We start from the raw sequence: 18,430 nt of genomic DNA, 5'->3' as shown, positions 1-18,430 counted from the left end.
CATCAGCGCGCCCGCATCAGAACCTCCCACAGCACACAATGAAGCAAGCGTCCGGAGCCACTCGCTTCATTATGTGAACTGACAGGGTTTCCTACAGCCGCAATTCATTGAATTGCGGCTGCAGAAAACTGACATGTCAGTTATTTGCAGCGCCGCACGGGATCCCGGACTGAGCATATATGATGTGAATACGCTCCGGCCGGGATCCCATAGAACAACAGGCAGTGTTCACAGGCATACGTAGTGTGAACATAGCCTAATACTGAATACACAATATTATTATACTTTCCTTAGAAATTAGAACTACAGAAATAATGTCCCTTATAGACAACAGAACTTCTACTTGTGTAATGCAGTATAAAGTGACAGACCCCCAATGCACTGATACAATAATATTCCTGCTGTGCCTTCTTTTCAGCTTGCTAGCCTTATTTCGGCCATAGTGGTACTGATCGCAATAATGGCATTAGGAAGACTCCTGGAACCGCTGCAAAAGGTAGTAGATTAATATGTTGGGATGACTATATCTTTGCACTGTTTGGAAACTTTTAAAAGCTCCTGTGCATATCAAATATTCACTGATCACTTACTGTTTCTAAAGAAAATGGGTAGAAAAAAAAACTAGGTGCTCAGCCTCCCTTGCCCACTTAAAAGTCTAAGAGTGAGATTGAGAGATTTATTTGTACAAATACTGTATGGGTTCACTTCCTGTTGCCGATGGCTGCCGATGTGGCCAACTTTTAGGGGGGATTTATTCAATTAGAGGAACACGCACCAGGCGTGCAAAATCTACACCTGCTTCCAAATCAATGAAAGGTTTTCAAGGATTCCAAAGAAAAAGAAGCACGGTGGGCACAGCTATAATGGGTGCAACCAAACACATCCAATATAACAATACAAACAAAAGAAAGAGAACAGCGCATGTGCTATGAAATAGACTGCACACACAATGATTGGTTATCAAATGTAAATCATTATTTGTCACAAAAAACACCAAGAAAGATCCGATGAACCCCCACAATCATTGGGGTAACATCATAGTACCAGGAAGAGCCAAATAAATAGCCCATACAAAAAGTAGCCAATGTTAAATTGATTGTAAAAGCACTATAACACTTGAAATGCAATGTAAATCACGCTAAACTATATCAAATATAGTCAAAAGGGCCATGTGCCATAACATCATGCCATGATATAAAGCAAAAAAACATCCTGGTATAATAGCAGGTGGTATTTAGGTGGTATTGTACCAGGATGTTTTTTTGCTTTATATCATGGCATGATGTTATGGCACATGGCCCTTTTGACTATATTTGATATAGTTTAGCGTGATTTACATTGCATTTCAAGTGTTATAGTGCTTTCACAATCAATTTAACATTGGCTACTTTTTGTATGGGCTATTTATTTGGTTCTTCCTGGTACTATGATGTTACCCCAATGATTTTGGGGGTACATCGGATCTTGTACTGAACATCTTAGGTCATTTATAAATGTTTTTTATCTTTCTTTGTGTTTTTTGTAACAAATAATGATTTATATTTGATAAATAATCATTGTGTGTGCAATCTATTTTAAAGCACATTCGCTATTCTCTTTCTTTTGTTTGTAAGGTTTTCAAGGATTGTCATTGCCTAAAAAGTTATAGTGATACATGATACATGACGTATATAAAGAGTACCGAATTATACTATCAAGCTTACCATCTTATTTATTTCTATTTGTAAAAAGATTATATGTACCCAGGATTAAACATTTCTTTTTGTTTCCCCTGATAGTCTGTTTTGGCAGCCATTTGCATAGCCAATCTGAAAGGCATGTTCTGGCAGGTTCGTGATGTGCCGAGACTATGGAGAGAGAACAAGTGGGATTCAGTAAGTGCGCTGTGTACATAAAGTGACAATTAGGATTTACCATTCCTCTTGTCAATGGGGTGTGTCACTTCACACTGTAACACTGCCCTTTTGGTGCCAACAGTGTCACACTGTTAAAGGCCACGCCCTGTTGACAAATGCAATGCCCATTTTATGGATTCTGTAATCATTCTCCTTTGCAATGATTGGTTGATAGAAAAAGAGATCATAGTGGTTATGTAGATATTTCCTTATTCATTCACATTAATTGAATGAAATTTACAGTCACAGACCATGTCAGGTAAAGATGACTCGTGTGAGGGAAAAGATCTTGATCATTCCACAATACAACTTTAACAGTCTTAATAAATAACTTTCTTAGGTTGCTTGGGTTCACAGGGACCTCAGGCCGGTGTTACTTCGCACAGTTCTTAAAGGAGAACATACAGTATTAGGCTATATTCACACTACGTAAGTTTCGCAGAATTCACGGCCATTGTTACAACTGCCGTGATTTCTGCGGTACTTACATAGTGCAGCAGGCTGAGGGAATCCTGGCCAGAGTGTATGTAGGCATATACGCTGAATAGCGGCTGCAGAAAACCCTGTTAGTTCAGACAATGGTGCGAGCGGCTCCGGTCGCACGCTCCATTGTGTGCTGTGGGGAGTTCTGATGTGGTTGCACACTGATATGCCCGCATCAGAACTCAGCGGTGCTAAAGATCATCCGGCCAAGACTGCAGTGTCGGCTGGGATGATCTTTTCTGAGACCGGCCCGGCTGGGAAACGGAACGGCCGATCTCATACTACGTGTGACCATAGCCGTGGGGCACATATATAATAATTGTCAAGCACTATAGAGCACCCTAGGAAAAGAAAGCTGTGGGTGCAATGGGCAAAAAGATGGTGTTTATTTATAAAATTTTCAGAAACCTGCCTGAAAGTCTCTTCACCTAAAGGAACAGTATTGTATTGTTATGCTTTGTTTTTTTTGCAGCTTATCTGGGTATTTACATGTATCGCAGCCATTATCCTTGGTTTGGATTTGGGATTATTGGCTGGTCTGGTATTCGGGTTACTGACCGTTGTTCTGCGCGTCCAGTTGTAAGTACATTCATTTATTGTATGCTTATATTTTATTATTGTAGACAGTATGATTGGCATGTTTGTGACCACTGCCTTACCAGCTTGTATAGGACAGAGAGGTAGAGGGACCTGCTCAGGAGCCTGGATAACAGCGCTCAGAGAAGCTTCTAATAGTCACAAATTTTTCTACTTGTATCTGCAACTAGGGGAAACTAAGGCCATGTTCACATACTATATGTGGCAGGTGTTCTGTTGGAGTTTCCAGCAAAAAATACCAAACAAATTAAAGCTATACTGTCGACTAAATAACAATCCACAATTTTCCTTGTTCTTCTTCTATGATGGAGCAAAAAAACTGAAATCCTAAATGGAGATGTGAGTGAGGCCTTATTACAAGAAATTTATACAGCTAATCGTCCGTAGTTTTACATAAATTTGTTGGTTGTTGTTTAAGGCTATGTTCACACATTGTTTCTTGGGTCTTTTATTTTTTTACAGCTGTCATTTTGGGGTGAAAATAGTCATATTTTGATAATTACCAGTAATTTGCAAAATATGGCCGCATTTTTACCCTCAAAATGACAGTAATCCAAATAGACAGACTGAAAAAGACATTGTGTGAATATAGCCTAAGGCTAAGTTCACACAACATAAATTTTCAATAAATAATGGCGGCTATTTATTGAAAATTTAAGTAACATTGTGTTCTATGGAATCTCAACAGGAGTGTATACACTCTGTATATTCTCCGGGCGGGATTCCATGAGGCTACATGGAAAACTGACATGTCAGTATTGTACAGCGGCTATTCCTTGAATAGCGGCCGAGAAAAACTGACAGTGCAGGCAATGTAAAGTGCGGCTCTAGCCGCACTTTACATTGTCTGCTATGGTGATTTGGATTTTCAGGCAGCTTGAGGGTCGCTCATCTCTTCTCCTTACCCTCTAATTTAGCCAGCATTTCCCATGATGCTTTGCCTTTTTCTTTCCAGAGGCAGAGGAACCAGAAACTCTTTTGTGTATGCTCCTAAGCCCATGCAATAACTGTATAGTGAGGTGTGAAGACATAAAATTACAGTTTAACCTTTTTTATATTCTTTTTTCTTTCCTTTATTTTCAGCCCTTCCTGTTCTTCCCTTGGAAATGTTGAAAATACTGATCTTTACAAGGATTTAAAAATTTACAAAAATGTTAGTATTACAGATCACACCATATTTTCAGAAAAATACAAATGAGCTCTAAAACATTTAAATATTTCTCACAAATTCTATTTTACAGCTTATCGAGCCAGATGGAGTGAAAATTATCCGCTTCTCGAGTGGCATTTTCTATGGCAATGTAGATGGACTGAGGAGCGGCATTAAAAGAATTGTGAGTAAAGTGACTGGCAGTGTGTTAGTGCGTTCATAGTTTTTTTTTTGTTTTTCTTTGCTAATATAATTAGAGCCCAATTGATTATATGGGCTCTGTAATTTTGTCCAAATTGAATGTTTGGTCTTTGCCCCTTATGGTGCGTTTACACGTAATGATAATTGGCCTGATCATACGATTAACGATGTCGGAGTAACAATTTTTTTTTTCATAACGAGCAGCGTTTAGACGGTACGATATATCGTACAGAAAATTCGTTTTGCGATCGTTTTGCGAACGCTTAACCCCTTAACGACATCGGGCGTAAACTTACGCCCTGGCGCCCTGGTACTTAGCGCATCAGGGCGTAAATTTACGCCCGATGTTTCCCCGATCGCTGCGTGTTCACACACAGCGGTCGGGGAAGATGGCCTGCTATAAATCATAGCAGGCCATCATAGCTTCTTGGCACGGGGGGTGGTTAACACCCCCCGTGCTTACGATCGCCGCTATAGGCTGATCAATTCAGATCAGCCAATAGCGCTGATCGGAACCTTTCCGGGTCATCGGTGACCCGATGACCCGGAAAAAAATGGCGGTCCGAGGACGGCACCGACCGCCATTACTGTAAAAAGTAATGTTGATCGCCGTGCCACCGGCCCGATCGCCGTGAACGGCCGGCCGGCCGTTCACGGCGATCGGGCCGGTGGCACGGCGATCAGAGTCCCACAAAATAGTAAATACCTGCCCTGGACCCCTCTGCTAGGTAGCGGAGGGGTCCAGAGCAGGTATTTGTACATTACTCACCTGTCCCGGGCTCCTGATCGGCGGCTTCCGGGTTCGCGGCGTCCTCCGTCATTCCGTTCGGTCTTCGGGTCTTTCCGGCGGTCCTCGTCGTCTTCTTTCGGCTATTTTCGGCTCCAGCCTCGTCATTTTCCGGATTTTGCGCTCTGCTGCCCCCTAGCGGCTGATATGTGTAATACACTTATCAGCAGCTACAGGGATATTCAGAATATAGAAAAAAAAAAAAATTTTTCCCAAATTTTTTTTTTCTATTTTCCACACCCTATCGCCGCTGAGTGTTGATCAGCATCGCACGAAAGTGCGCTGCTAATCAGCAACTCCTCCTTTTTGGCGTAGGGTGTTTTTTTTCTATATTCTACTGCCACGGTCTGCTTATAAGTGCCGCACATAAGTGCGGCATTTATCAGCAACTCCTTTGTTGGCGTAGGTTTTTTTTATACTTACTGTAAAAAAAACACGTTAAAAACACTACATTACACCACACTACATTGAATAAAGTTTGACACTACACCACTACATACCCCATATACCAATCCCCGTATAAAGATGGCCCCCAGGGTGTTTTCGGTGTCAGAGGGATACGTTATTATTGCCTCCGACACCGAAACAGCCAGTGAGGATGAATGGGGGGGATCCTTCTTTCCTCCATTCATCCTCATCATCCAGTGACGTGTCTGGGGGTAGCGTAGCGTACAATGCCCCCCAGACACGTCTTTTCCGCCAGTACCGTCCCAATAAGAGATGACGGTATGGTGTGAAATTCTACAAACTGTGTGAGCGTACCTCAGGGTACACTTACAGATTTAGGGTACATGCACACTGCGGAATGGCGAAGGATAACCCTTTGTGCATTCCGCAGCTGGCACCCGCCGGCGGACTGATGGAGGCGCGCGTCTCCACCCGTGTCATAGACTCCATGTTATGCACGGGCGGATTCCGTCGTCCATCCAAAGAATGAACACGTTGGACGGAGAGCGGAATCCGCCTGTGCATAGAATGGAGTCTATGACACGGACGGAGACGTGCGCCTGCATCAGTCCGCCGGTGGGTGCCAACTGCGGAATGCACGAAGGGTTATCTGTCGCGATTCCGCAGTGTGCATGTACCCTTAGAGTGTATGTAGGAAGGAACACCCGAATCCAGCCCCCAGATGCCCCCTCCCCCCCCATCCTCGGAACAAGTGGGAAGATCGTCCGGGAACTGATCTTCCCACTGCTGGATAAAGGTTACCACCCGTACGGGGATAACTTTTATACCAGCGCCCCCTCTTCCAGTCCCTCGCTGCCCTGTAGCTTGCGGCACGATCCGAACATATCAGAAGTAGTAATAGCGCCCTAATATTTAGCAGCCATGGAGCGGACCCAGCGCTTCTGGATATGAAGGACCCCGTATCGCACCAGGACAACATTTTCCAGGTGACGTCCCCCACACTGGAAAACAGGAGACCCCAGAAGAAGTGCAGAGTGGGGTGTAACAGGGGGATCAGGAAGGACACCATTTTCCAGTGTGACGCCTGTCCTGATCACCCCGGCCTCTGCATACTGGATCGCTCCAAGGCGCACCACACGTCACTGGGGTTCTACATTATCTAAATTCTGTCCCTTATTCCTATTTCAGGGGTCACGTTGGTCCGGGGATTATTCTGATCGCCATTATGGAGTCGGGAAGGAATTTTTCCCTGTGATGAGGCTACTGTCGTCTGCCTTACGAGGGTTTTTTGCCTTCCTCTGGATCAACACAGGTTGAATTTGATGGACACCTGTCATTTCCAACCTTATAAACTAATAATTGGCCTAATACCCCCAAATAAATTAATAATTGTCCCTTTTCCCCAGCTAAATATGTATGGCCGCCATTCCCATTAGAGGATGCCATGATGCAATTACAAAGCCTCTGTGCGGCCAGGACAGTAGAAACCCCCCACAAGTGACCCCATTCTGGAAACTACACCCCATAAGGAATCTAAGAAGGGGGGCAGCGGGGATATGGCCCCCTGGTGACGGCCACATTTGGGACGTGAAAATGAAAAAAATTGTATTTTTTATTTTCATGGCACATGTTCCACTTATGTGCCCGTCACCAGTGGGGTCCATATGCTCACTGTACACCTTGTTGGTTTCCTTATGGGGTGTAGTTTCCAGAATGGGGTCACTTGTCGGGGGTATCTACTGACCTGGCAGCACAGGAGCTTTGTAATTGCGACATGGCCTCCATCCTCCATTCCAGCCTCTAAATGGCACTCTGTCCCTTTGGTGGCTTGCCCTGTGCCCATATGGCACATTATGCCCACATATGGGGTATTTTCGTAATCAGGGGAAACTACCCTACACGTTTTGTGTTAATTTTCTTTTTTTAACCCCTTGTGGAAATGGAAAAAATCAAGGCTAGACCAACATTTAGTGTAATTTTTGTAAAATTTTTACTCTAAATCATTAATCTTGTCATGATTTTTTCATTTTCACAAGGGGCTAAAAGATAAAAAAAAACACTAAATGTGTAGAGCAATTTCCCCTGAGTACGGAAATACCCCACTTGTGTACATAAAGCGCCATTCGGGTGCAGGGTAAACCTCCGAAGGGAAGGAGCGCCATTTCGTTTTTGAAGGCTGGATTTGGATGGAATGGATTTTAAGGGGCCATGTTGCATTCAAAAGGCCTCTGTGTTGCCAAGACAGTTGAACCCCCCCACAAGTGACCCCATTATGGAAACTACACCCCTCAAGGAATGTAACAAGGGGTGTAGTGAGCATATGGACCCCACTGGTGACGGGCACAAATGTGGAACAATGTGGCGTGAAAATGAAATATTACATTTTTTACACTATAATGTTGGTTTAACCTTGAATTTATCATTTTCACAAGGGGTTAAAAGAGAAAAAAACACACAATATGTGTAGAGCAATTTCCCCCGAGTCCGTAAATACCCCACATGTGGACATAAAGCGCCATGTGGGCGCAGGGCAAGCCTCCGAAGGGAAGGAGCGCCATTTGGATTTTGGAGGTTGGATTTGGCTAGAATGGATGATGAACGCCATGTCGCATTTACAGAGCCCTCGTGCTGCCAAAACACTGGAAACCCCCCACAAGTGACCCCATTCTGGAAACTGCACCCCTTAAGGAATCTAACAAGGGGTGCAGTGAGGATATGGACCCCTTGATGACGGGCACATTTGTGCCATGAAAGTGAAAAAATGAAATTTTTTACTTTTACGTCACATTGTTCCACATTTGTGCCCGTCACCAGTGGGGTCCATATGCTCACTGTGCCCCTTGTTAGATTCCTTGAGGGGTATAGTTTCCAGAATGGGGTCACTTGTGGGGGGTTTCCAGTGTCTTGGCAGCACGAGGGCTCTGTAAATGCGACATGGCCCTTGAAATCCTTTCCAGTGAAATTCAGCTTCCAAAAGCCAATTGGCGCTCCTTCCCTTTGGAGGCTCGTCCTGCGCCCCCTTGGCACTTTATCGCCACATGTGGGGTATTTCCGTACTCGGGAGAAACTGCGCTACACATTTTGTGTCTTTTTTTTCCTCTTATCCCTTTAAGAAAATGAAAAATTGAAGGCTAGAACAACGTTTTAGTGTAAAAAATACATTTTTCTTTTTTCACGCCATATTGTTCGGAAAATCTGTGAAGCACCTGTGGGGTCCAGATGCTCACCGCACCCCTTGTTACATTCCTTGAGGGGTGAAGTTTTCTAAATGGTGTCCCTTTAGGGGTGTTTTTTAGGTTTTGGCACCCCAGAGCCTCTGCCAACCTGAAGTGGTACAGTCAGAAATGACCAAATATAACGGAGGCGTTGAAATTCACTAGGCGCTCCCTTATATCTGAGGCTTGTGGTTGCGTCAAATAGCGCAATAGGGCCACATATGGGGTATTTCTATAAACTGCAGAAACGGGACAATAATTATTGGGGTGCATTTCTCTGGTAATAGGTTTATAATTATGAAAAATATTGGATTACAATAAAATCTCTGCACAGAAAATTAAAATTTTCAAATTTCTTACACACTTAGCTTTTATTTCTGTGACTCCCCTAAAGGGTTAAAACACTTTATGGATATGCTTTTGCAGAGTGTGGGGGGTGCAGTTTCTGAAATGGGGTGCTTCGTGGGGCTTTCTAACACACAGTCCCCTCAAATACACTTTAAACCTGAACAGGTCCCTAAAAATATCTGATTTTGAAATTTTACTGAAAATTTGGAAATTTGCTGCTAATGTTTTAAGCTTCCTATTGTCTAAAAAAAATTAAAGATCGTTTAATAAATGCCGCCAACATAAAGTAGACATGTTGCTAATGCTATTTAATATATAATTTATGTGGTATAACCACTTTCTGTATACGCAAAAAAGTTTCAAAGTTGGAAAAATGCAGTTTTTCACATTTTTTCACATTATTTGGGTTTTTTTCATAAAGATTTGTTATGATTATCGACTCCAATTTACCAGAAATGTAAAGTACAATATGTCACGAGAAAACAATCTCAGAATCAGCCGGATAGGTAAAAGCATCCCGAAGTTATTAATGAATAAAGTGACACTGGTCATATTCATAAAATTTGTCTCTGTCATTAAGGCCATTTCAGGCTCTGTCCTTAAGGGGTTAAGCCTATCTCACACATTGGTTAAATCGGCGAACGACTGTTCACACGGAACGATTTGCGAATTTTTTGCGAACGACGATTTGATAACATGTTGAAAGATCAAAATGAGCGATGTATCGTTCGTCGTTTGATCGTTCGCTGCGTTTACACGTACGATTATCGTTCGAATTCGATCGCTATCGCGCAAATTTGTACGATAATCGTTACGTGTAAACGCACCTTTAGTCAGCATCATCAGGCTGATATTTTAAGCTATGTTCACACATAGCATGTAATGCATGTTTAATTAGGGTTAATTGGTGCTTTTTTGCCATAATTTTGCAATTTCACAGTAAAATAGCCATAATTTTGCCGCCATTTTGCCGGAATTGCAGCAAAAATAGTGAAAACCCGCATGGCATAGCCTAAGACCAGGAAAACACCAATAATGAAGTCTGGTAATTGCAGAGCCCACTTATTCAATTAGGCTCTGACACAGCCTTATAGAGGTTGTCCAAATACATATTTTATATTTAAAAGTGCTCATGCTGAAGAAAAGTTAAAAACACTGGTACTCACCTGCCCCCCAGTATTCTGCCAGTGACCGAGCTTAACCCCTCGGTCAAGTGCTTCTTGAATGGGTCTTGACACATACAAAACGTCCATTCAGCCAATCACTGTCTCATGCTGGTCATCACTATGGTTAGTGATTGGCTGAGTAGGCAATTCCTATGTGTCAAAATGCAATCAGGAAGTGCTTGGCAACAGGAAACAGACACAATTTGCTCTCCCTTGTAGCTAATAAACAGAGGTTCCCCTTCTAAAGACCCATGTAAACTCATAAGTGCGTAAACATAAAATAATACTGTCAACCCCCTTACTCTATGTGCTGTTCTTTGCACCATACACAACCACACATAAAGTTAGGGCGTGACAATAGGTTTTGGAATAGGTTTTTTAAACCAGACAGCCCCTTTAAGGAACAAAACCTGTCCTGGGTGTACGACTTACTACTTAAAAATTCTTTCTTTGAAGGTTGGATTCGATTCTGTCAGAGTTTTTACAAAAAGGACAAAAGCTTTGGGGAAAATCCACAAACTTATAAAGAAAGGACAGCTGACAACTACAAAGGTGAGCTCATACTTAAAAGTTCTCCCACCAAGTGTCCTGATTGGAAGCTAGAACAATAGAGTGTAGGAAGTCGGGAGAGAATAGTAGGGGAGGTTTCTATAGTTGGTGTGTTGGAAGCAGGAAAAATAGACAAGAATGTTGAGTGACTTTGCCAAAAACTAAATTGTGGTGGCTAGACAACTGAGTTGGAATAACCCTAAAGCGGCAGGTCTTTTAAGGTATTCTAGTATGCAGTGGGTATTACCTACTTAAAGGGATGCTCCGGGCAAAGGACACCTTTGCAGTCACTGACTGACTGAGATGGCAGTCAGGCTACCACAGGAACCAAGGAGATTCAGGAGACTAGAGGCTGACAGTGAACAGTGGAGCTGCTGCTGTGGGGCACTGGGACAGGTAAGTATTACTTCTTCTCACCACCCCCTGCCCGTCCTGTTTTTTTTTTTTTTTTTACACCTTTAACCAGAGAACCTCTTTATCCGATGCATTGCTATGATATACTTTTATGTTTTCTTTGTTCCCTGATGAACCTGTAAAATTTAAGACAGGGGAAGTGCATTGGAACCTAAGGAACCACAGAATATGTCTAGTCATTCATCTTGTCGTATATCTAGTCGCCATTATCTTCTCTATCTTCTATTCCGTTATTTTATGCCTGCATATAGTGGAGGAAAGGACTGCCAGCATGGTTGGGGGGCCCCTTTTAAGGAGGTGGGTACCCCAAAATAAGGGTCAGGCTTTACCGATGGGGATAGGGTTTACATCCCATATCCCCCCCCCCCTCTTTCAGTAACACCCTTTACTATTGGAAATATATTTTTGTAGTACATTATTTGTATTTTTTCAGGCCTCATCCGTTTAACATATATTAGTACGAGTTATGAATACATCGTTGTCTATGTCATTTTCAGAACGGTGTTATCAGTCCAGTGGGAGTGGACAACATTGGCTATGAGTCAGAAGATGATATTGAGGATCCTCAAGGACCTGAATATGATGATGGCATTAAGTCAAGGGAAGTTGAGATTCAAGTAGACTGGAACTCAGAGCTGCCTGTTAAAGTCTCCGTCCCGAAAGTTTCCATCCACAGCATTATTTTTGACTTTAGTCAGATAACCTTCCTTGATGTGGTGGCTGTGAAAGTTCTAAAGCTGGTAATTTCAGATTATTCGTATTATGCCTGTGTGATGTCAACTATCAGAACATGCCTAATCTTCTATGTAATGGAATCTACTCAATCTACACATTTTCTTCAACAGATATTTAAAGAATTTAAGAGGATTGATGTAGAACCGTACATCGCTGCTTGTGACGGTAAATATGCCGATGTACTTTAAAGGGGTTCTTCACTGTAGACAATTCCTACTTCTTAGATGGATCCGTTGGTAATTACAATAAAGTTGCCCCAGAAATCATGTTATATATGGGGAAAATAGCAAGTACGAAGTAGGTGGCAATAAAGAGGTTATAGAGAGGATGCAGAAGGGATAGCAGAGCGGGAAATGAGATTAGGAAATGTTATAAGCGCACCTGAAGAGATGAGTCTTCAGGGCACGCTTGAAACTGGGGGTGTTAGAAATAGGTCTGAGGTCTTTGGGTAGGGAGTTCCAGAGAACTGGTGCAGCACGAGAGAAGTCTTGGAGGCGGGAGTGAGAGGTGAGAGAGAGGTGAGAGGGGTATTTTAAGAGATACGCCGTTGTCTTTTAAATCAAAGAGTTGTACATAAAATGTAGGTAAGGACGGGTCCTTCAGAGCGAGAGATACTTAGTGTAACTACTTACCACTCAGGTTAAGCAACGAGGGTCCCGAACAATGAACATTTGTCAAGTATCTCAGAATTCCCTAACAGAGTATGTGCAAATCTAACAACCCCTTTAAGTAAAAAAAAAACAAAGTCACTGATTAGTTTAGCATTGGGTGGGCCTCAAGGTGCTGTGTTTCATTTTACAGTGGGTCAGGTGTCCTTGGTGAGAATTCCATGGAAGTGAAAACCTTTATCATCATAGCATCAGTAGGACATTAAATTTGTTATTTTCTAGGGAATAAATTATCGAAGGTTTAGATCCTCAAATAAAATCATATTATAGCCTCATAGTCATGTAAGACAACCTGGTAATTCAGGAATAACCCCACCTTTCCCTTCCTCAGATAACATGTTTAAGAAGCTGGAGATCTGCTCTTTCTTTGATGACACAATAAAGCCTGATCTCTTTTTCCTTACTGTTCATGATGCGGTCTTACACATAGAACATGTACAGAAATTCAAGGACGGACATGATCCTCTGCTGGAGAAGGTATAAAAGCTTGGACTAGAAAACCTGTTTAAGATCTGTAAATCATAAGGGGGCAATGTGATGAAGCTGCAATCGCAGCTGCCCAACCATGATGGATTGTGCTATGTATTGACTGTCTAAATTATAAACTAATGAAAATGCGTATTTTTTTTCTCCCAAGATTTCACTAATGAAAGAATCAAAATATCCATACGAACATCTGATTATAGATCCAGCATACCGGGACCTACAAGAACCAGATGAGGTGAGACTTATTTTATGTTGTTTCTTATTTTAGGTTTTTCCAACATAATTTTTTACAAGAATATTTTTCTATGTCTGTGTGGGAAAAATTAGTAGGAATTCAAATGACCTTATTGCTACCACTCCCCACTTGCACCCTCCCCAGACTGTCCCCAGACTGTCAGGAGATACTAGTGGTGAACGATCAGCAATATCAGTGCAGTCTCTACTTTGGAGTCCATGCCTTTTTTTTAACTGTATGGCGTCCAGAGGACAGGTTAACAGTTGAAACTGGAGTTCCTCTAGGGATCTGGTTTACCTGGCCAAAAGTCTGCTATCCCAAACCTTAGGGGTCCTGTTCAGTTGTCCAGTTTGCCCCCCGCTTAAAGTGTCACTGTCGTTTAAATTTTTTTTGCAGAAATCAATAGTACAGGCGATTTTAAAAAACTTTGTAATTGGGTTTATTAGGCGAAAAATGCCTTTTTATCATGAGAAAGCAGTTTGAAACTCTCCCCATGTCTTCGTTGTTCTTTATGGAAAGGGCAGGGGTGGGGGGAGATGAGGCACCAAAACAGGACAACAAAAAGTTAATTTACAGCTACATCACCAGGCTCTCTCCTCTGACATCAGCACTGACCTCTCTGACCTCTAAATAGAGGCTTTCAGCGTCTCCCTGCAGTGTAATCCTTTGTTCTCTGCTCTCTGCTGCCGACTAATCCCCCTCCTTCCTCCTCCCCCCTTCCCTCTCCATAGCACAGACAGGATCCAACTGATGTAAAAGAGTCGAGATTTCCTGATTCTGAGCAGTGGATGACAGAAAGGAGAGGAGGGGAGACCTGGGAAAAGTAAACTTAAATGCAGATAATGGCATATTTGCCTAATAAATAGAGATAAGCGAACCTCGAGCATGCTCGAGTTCATCCGAACCTGAGTGTTTGGCATTTGATTAGCGGGGGCTGCTGAAGTTGAATAAAGCCCTAAGGCTATGTGGAAAGCATGGATATAGTCATAGGCTGTATCTAGAGATGAGCGAACCTCGAGCATGCTCGAGTCGATCCGAATCCGAACGTTCGGCATTTGATTAGCGGTGGTTGCTGAACTTGGATAAAGCCCTAAGGCTATGTGGAAATCATGGATATAGTCATTGGCTGTATCCATGTTTTCCAGACAACCTTAGAGCTTTAGCCAAGTTCAGCAGCCCCCGCTAATCAAATGCCGAAAGTTCGGGTTCGGATCGACCAGAACCCGGTTCGCTCATCTCTAGCTGTATCCATGTTTTCAAGACAACCTTAGAGCTTTATCCAACTTCAGCAGCCACTGCTAATCAAATGCCGAACGCACGGGTTCAGATGAACTCGAGCATGCTCGAGGTTCGCTCATCTCTACCAATAAACCCAATTACAAAGTTTCTTTAAATCGCCTAGACTATTGATTTCTGCAAAAAAAAATGTAACGACTGTGACTCTTTAAAGGGAGCCTGTCACCCCCCGTACCGGGGTGACAGGCTCCCGACCCCCCGTTAGAGACCCCTATACTTACCTCATCCCGCCGGGTCCCGTTTCTGGATTCGGTCGGGTCCCGGAGATCTCAGCCGCTGCAGCCCGGCGCGCGCGCTGAGAGATGAGTCCAACACCCATAGAGAATGACAGGAGAGTCCAGCGCTCCATCATTCTCTATGAGCGTTGGACTCATCTGTCAGCGCGCGCGCCGGGCTGCAGCGGCTGAGATCTCCGGGACCCGACCGAATCCAGAAGCGGGACCCGGCGGGATGAGGTAAGTATAGGGGGTTCTAACGGGGGGTCGGGAGCCTGTCACCCCGGCACGGGGGGTGACAGGTTCCCTTTAAGCTAGCCCTGCAGACAAACCATTAAACAAGGTCTGAAAAAATATGAGAGCAAAAAAAAAAGTAATAATAATTATAATAATGATAAAAGAAAAAATGAAGGAGAAAACAATACATAAAATTCTGGTTTCTTGATGGCCCCTACCACTGGAAAGAATGGATGGATGAATGGATGGATGGGTACCTGCTCACCTATACTCTTCATTTAAGTGGTATCTGAGCCTTTATTTCATTTTGAAATGCAATGGCTTATATGCTTCAAGATCAGTGGTCGTGGTGTCTCTGATATGTTTATTATTGTTGGTGGGATTTATGGACTAATAGACTATGCTTACTTGACAGGCAATGAGAGCGCTGGCATTCTGAAGGAAACAAAGGCTGTTGCTGTTAATAATTCGTCACTTATTCTGGACTCTGCAGTAAATGATATCTATTTAACCTCTGCCGAGAATAAGACCACCATTCAAGCTACACACTGGGATCAACCAAGTCCCATTGGCCGGATCTCTCCAGAAGGCCCTGAGCAATTTCCAGTCCACAGATGTGGACGAATCTATCGACTGTGACATATGTTATGTTATTCTGTAAACATGAACAGATCACTTGGGACAAGGTTGTCTCATATGTCCTCAAAGTGTATTTGCCTCTTATTGTATAGCCTCCTAATCAGCATATGCATATTTGCTGTCATTTTAGTTAGATAAACTAGACTAAGCCAGCTAACCTATAGGACTAGGCCGGTTCTGTCTCCTACACTGTATCTACTTGATATAGTGAGTTAAGCTATAGTCAGGTAGGTGGTAAGGTGTCCCAACAAGCTATGTTTCTATGTTAGTCATGACTATTCTGGCTAGAGAAGTGGTTGACTATAACGTATATCCCATATGTTATTAGGCATCAGGTTCTAGCGCACACATCAGGCTATATTATTCTCTAGTTCATATCCATGTATCCAATGAATGGCTTCACTTTACAAATATGCACTTTATAATATAAGGAGGCTTTGCTGATCAGCCATAAGCATTACAGCCACCTAATATTACGTAAGTCTCCGTGCCACCAAAGCAGCTCTAATCTTTAGAACTTTTAAAGTCATAAGACCTCCGAAGGTGTCCCGCGCTACCTGGCACCAGGTCAACAAAAATCTGACCAGTCTTACGCTACAAGGCCCTATATAGGGGAAGTTGTGATCTGCTGTGTGTTATGATACCTTTCTATCATACTTAGAATTAAAGTTGTCAACAATTTGTGATACAGCAGCTCCTCTGTGGAATTGGATCAGGCGCCCATAATAACCATGTTGCTGGTTCACTAGTTGTCCTTTTTAGGACCACTTTTGGTAAGTACTCATCACTGTTTACCAGGAACAATCCATAAGACCTGACATTTTCCAGATACTCTGACCCAGTCATCACAATTTGGCCCTTCTCAAAGGTGTTTGATTCCTTGGGGTGCCCATACACCTCATACTGATGTGAGCAGGACCCACCGCTGGCACAGATGACGGTATGAGCTGTATGGATGTCTCTCAACTCTCCACCGACAGTGGAGATGAGGGTTGGATGTGATAAATTTTCACAGCCCAACCCTTTTCTCAGAGGGGCAGGCTGGTGCCAGAGCTGTCTGTATATTACCCCTCCCCATAAAAAACACACAAATGTTCGTGCATGTCAGTGGAGAGAAGGGTTGGGTGTGATGGAGATATGGGTGGGGTGTGATGGGTTTTCATTACCCAACCCTTTTAATCTTGGAGGAATAGGCCAGCGCCAGAGCTGTCTGTTTGCGGATTACCCATCTCCTCCCCATAGGGAACACATGCATGTTTGGCTGTCCTTAACAAGCTTGCCTTCCTCTCCTAACATGTCCTATCTTAGCCTCCCATTGTTGACAGCCTGTTGTCTAGGTCACTTACCACCACTCTGCTCTAAAACCAGTAGTCTGCCTGTTACACATAAAGTTTTAATATAGATGTTTAAAAAACACAAAGACAGAAGCGGGGCGCCTTCTAGTGCAGTAATTAAGGTCAGCTCAAAATATGCAGAAGAGGTGAACAGAGTGTATGCTCACCTGTACAGGTTGTGCATAGTAGGTACAATACTATATACTACAGGTGCCTCACGGATAAACCGGGAGGTGAAGACAGTAGCAATAGAGCAAATTCCCAGCAGCAACCAACTGGGATAGGAACCAACCTGCGCCAGGCTCGTTTGGAAGCTTCTTTCCTGTCCCATTTGGTTGCTGCCAGGAATTTGCTCTATTGCTACTGATATAGATGTTTAGGGATAACATTCAAGTAGAATGTATACTATGGAAGAGCAGCATATCAGTAGAAGGAGACAAGTTTGCTAAATAAATGTATTAGCAAAAATATTCACCTCGATAAACCCTGCAAATTTATATATCCAGTAGTTGAGATGGGAAAACCCCTTTAGTGGTCACCATATAGTGGCTATTTAGGGAACTTTCTCTGTTTTGTTGTAAGAGCCCACCAGTGGCTGCACGAAGGATCATCAGATCAAGGGCCTGACTGTCCGAGATCACAGGTCAGCCACCTGACCGTTTTTTTTTTTGTTTGTTTTTTTCAATTGTTTCTGCCTTTCTCTGTATACAATTTGCTTAATGACTCCTGCTGCTTTTGTTGGTCCAGGGATCATGTAATTGCTAGGACTGCAGTCAAACAACAACAAACTAAAGCCAATATAGCTCTGACAGTGACGTCATCCTGGCTGTTTTCTATTGTGCCTCTGTTATAGAGAAACTATATTGTGCAAATATAAATGATGCCCACCATAAGACTTTTCTGACCTCATACGGGACACATCTAATCACAAAAATGTTTAAATTTATATATATTTTAAATAAATAAATATATAACTAGAATTAAGTAATGTCTCTTTCGTTATTGTGTCGCATTTACTTGTTTTGGTTATTTGTTTTTGGTTATGTTGCAAAACCCACTTAAAGGGAAATTAGGGGCAGGTTCAATGCACTAATCCTCTTATATAGCTATTTCCCCTGAATCCACTGATGCCTATCTGCACAATTCTGTGCACTAACTTTGCAGGGCCACCAAGCAGAAGTTGGTGTGCTCATGCGGGATCTTGCATCCCAGGGCTCAGGAAGGCAATAAATATAGATGAGGGGGCATTCCTAAAGCAGCTGCTGGATGGGCGTTGGGATGTACTGGGAAGTCTGCTAGCCTGCTGATAATTTGTCTTTAGGGTACAAACCCACACACCGTATACGCAGCAGATACGCAGCAGATTTGATGG

The 18,430-nt window shown here is 42.9% G+C and overlaps 1 protein-coding gene across 1 annotated transcript in view; it reads left to right on the top strand.

Moving 5' to 3' along the window:
• The window catches only part of LOC138798726 (pendrin-like), a 41,031-nt gene extending 25,147 nt beyond the window's left edge, over positions 1-15,884 (top strand). Inside the window, exons 11-21 of the mRNA XM_069979293.1 lie at positions 419-496; positions 1,779-1,874; positions 2,851-2,957; positions 4,059-4,128; positions 4,217-4,309; positions 10,707-10,802; positions 11,711-11,953; positions 12,059-12,113; positions 12,948-13,093; positions 13,254-13,337; positions 15,501-15,884. Coding sequence (XP_069835394.1) covers positions 419-496; positions 1,779-1,874; positions 2,851-2,957; positions 4,059-4,128; positions 4,217-4,309; positions 10,707-10,802; positions 11,711-11,953; positions 12,059-12,113; positions 12,948-13,093; positions 13,254-13,337; positions 15,501-15,524 — 1,092 coding nt within the window. The 3' untranslated portion in view covers positions 15,525-15,884. The remainder of the gene's footprint in view (positions 1-418; positions 497-1,778; positions 1,875-2,850; positions 2,958-4,058; positions 4,129-4,216; positions 4,310-10,706; positions 10,803-11,710; positions 11,954-12,058; positions 12,114-12,947; positions 13,094-13,253; positions 13,338-15,500) is intronic.
• Positions 15,885-18,430: the final 2,546 nt, after the last annotated feature.

The sequence above is a fragment of the Dendropsophus ebraccatus genome, chromosome 8 (assembly GCF_027789765.1).
Source record: "Dendropsophus ebraccatus isolate aDenEbr1 chromosome 8, aDenEbr1.pat, whole genome shotgun sequence".
Lineage (NCBI taxonomy): Eukaryota > Metazoa > Chordata > Amphibia > Anura > Hylidae > Dendropsophus > Dendropsophus ebraccatus.
The sequence above is the reverse complement of the archived record's forward strand: the minus strand, read 5'-3'. Positions and strand labels throughout refer to the sequence as shown.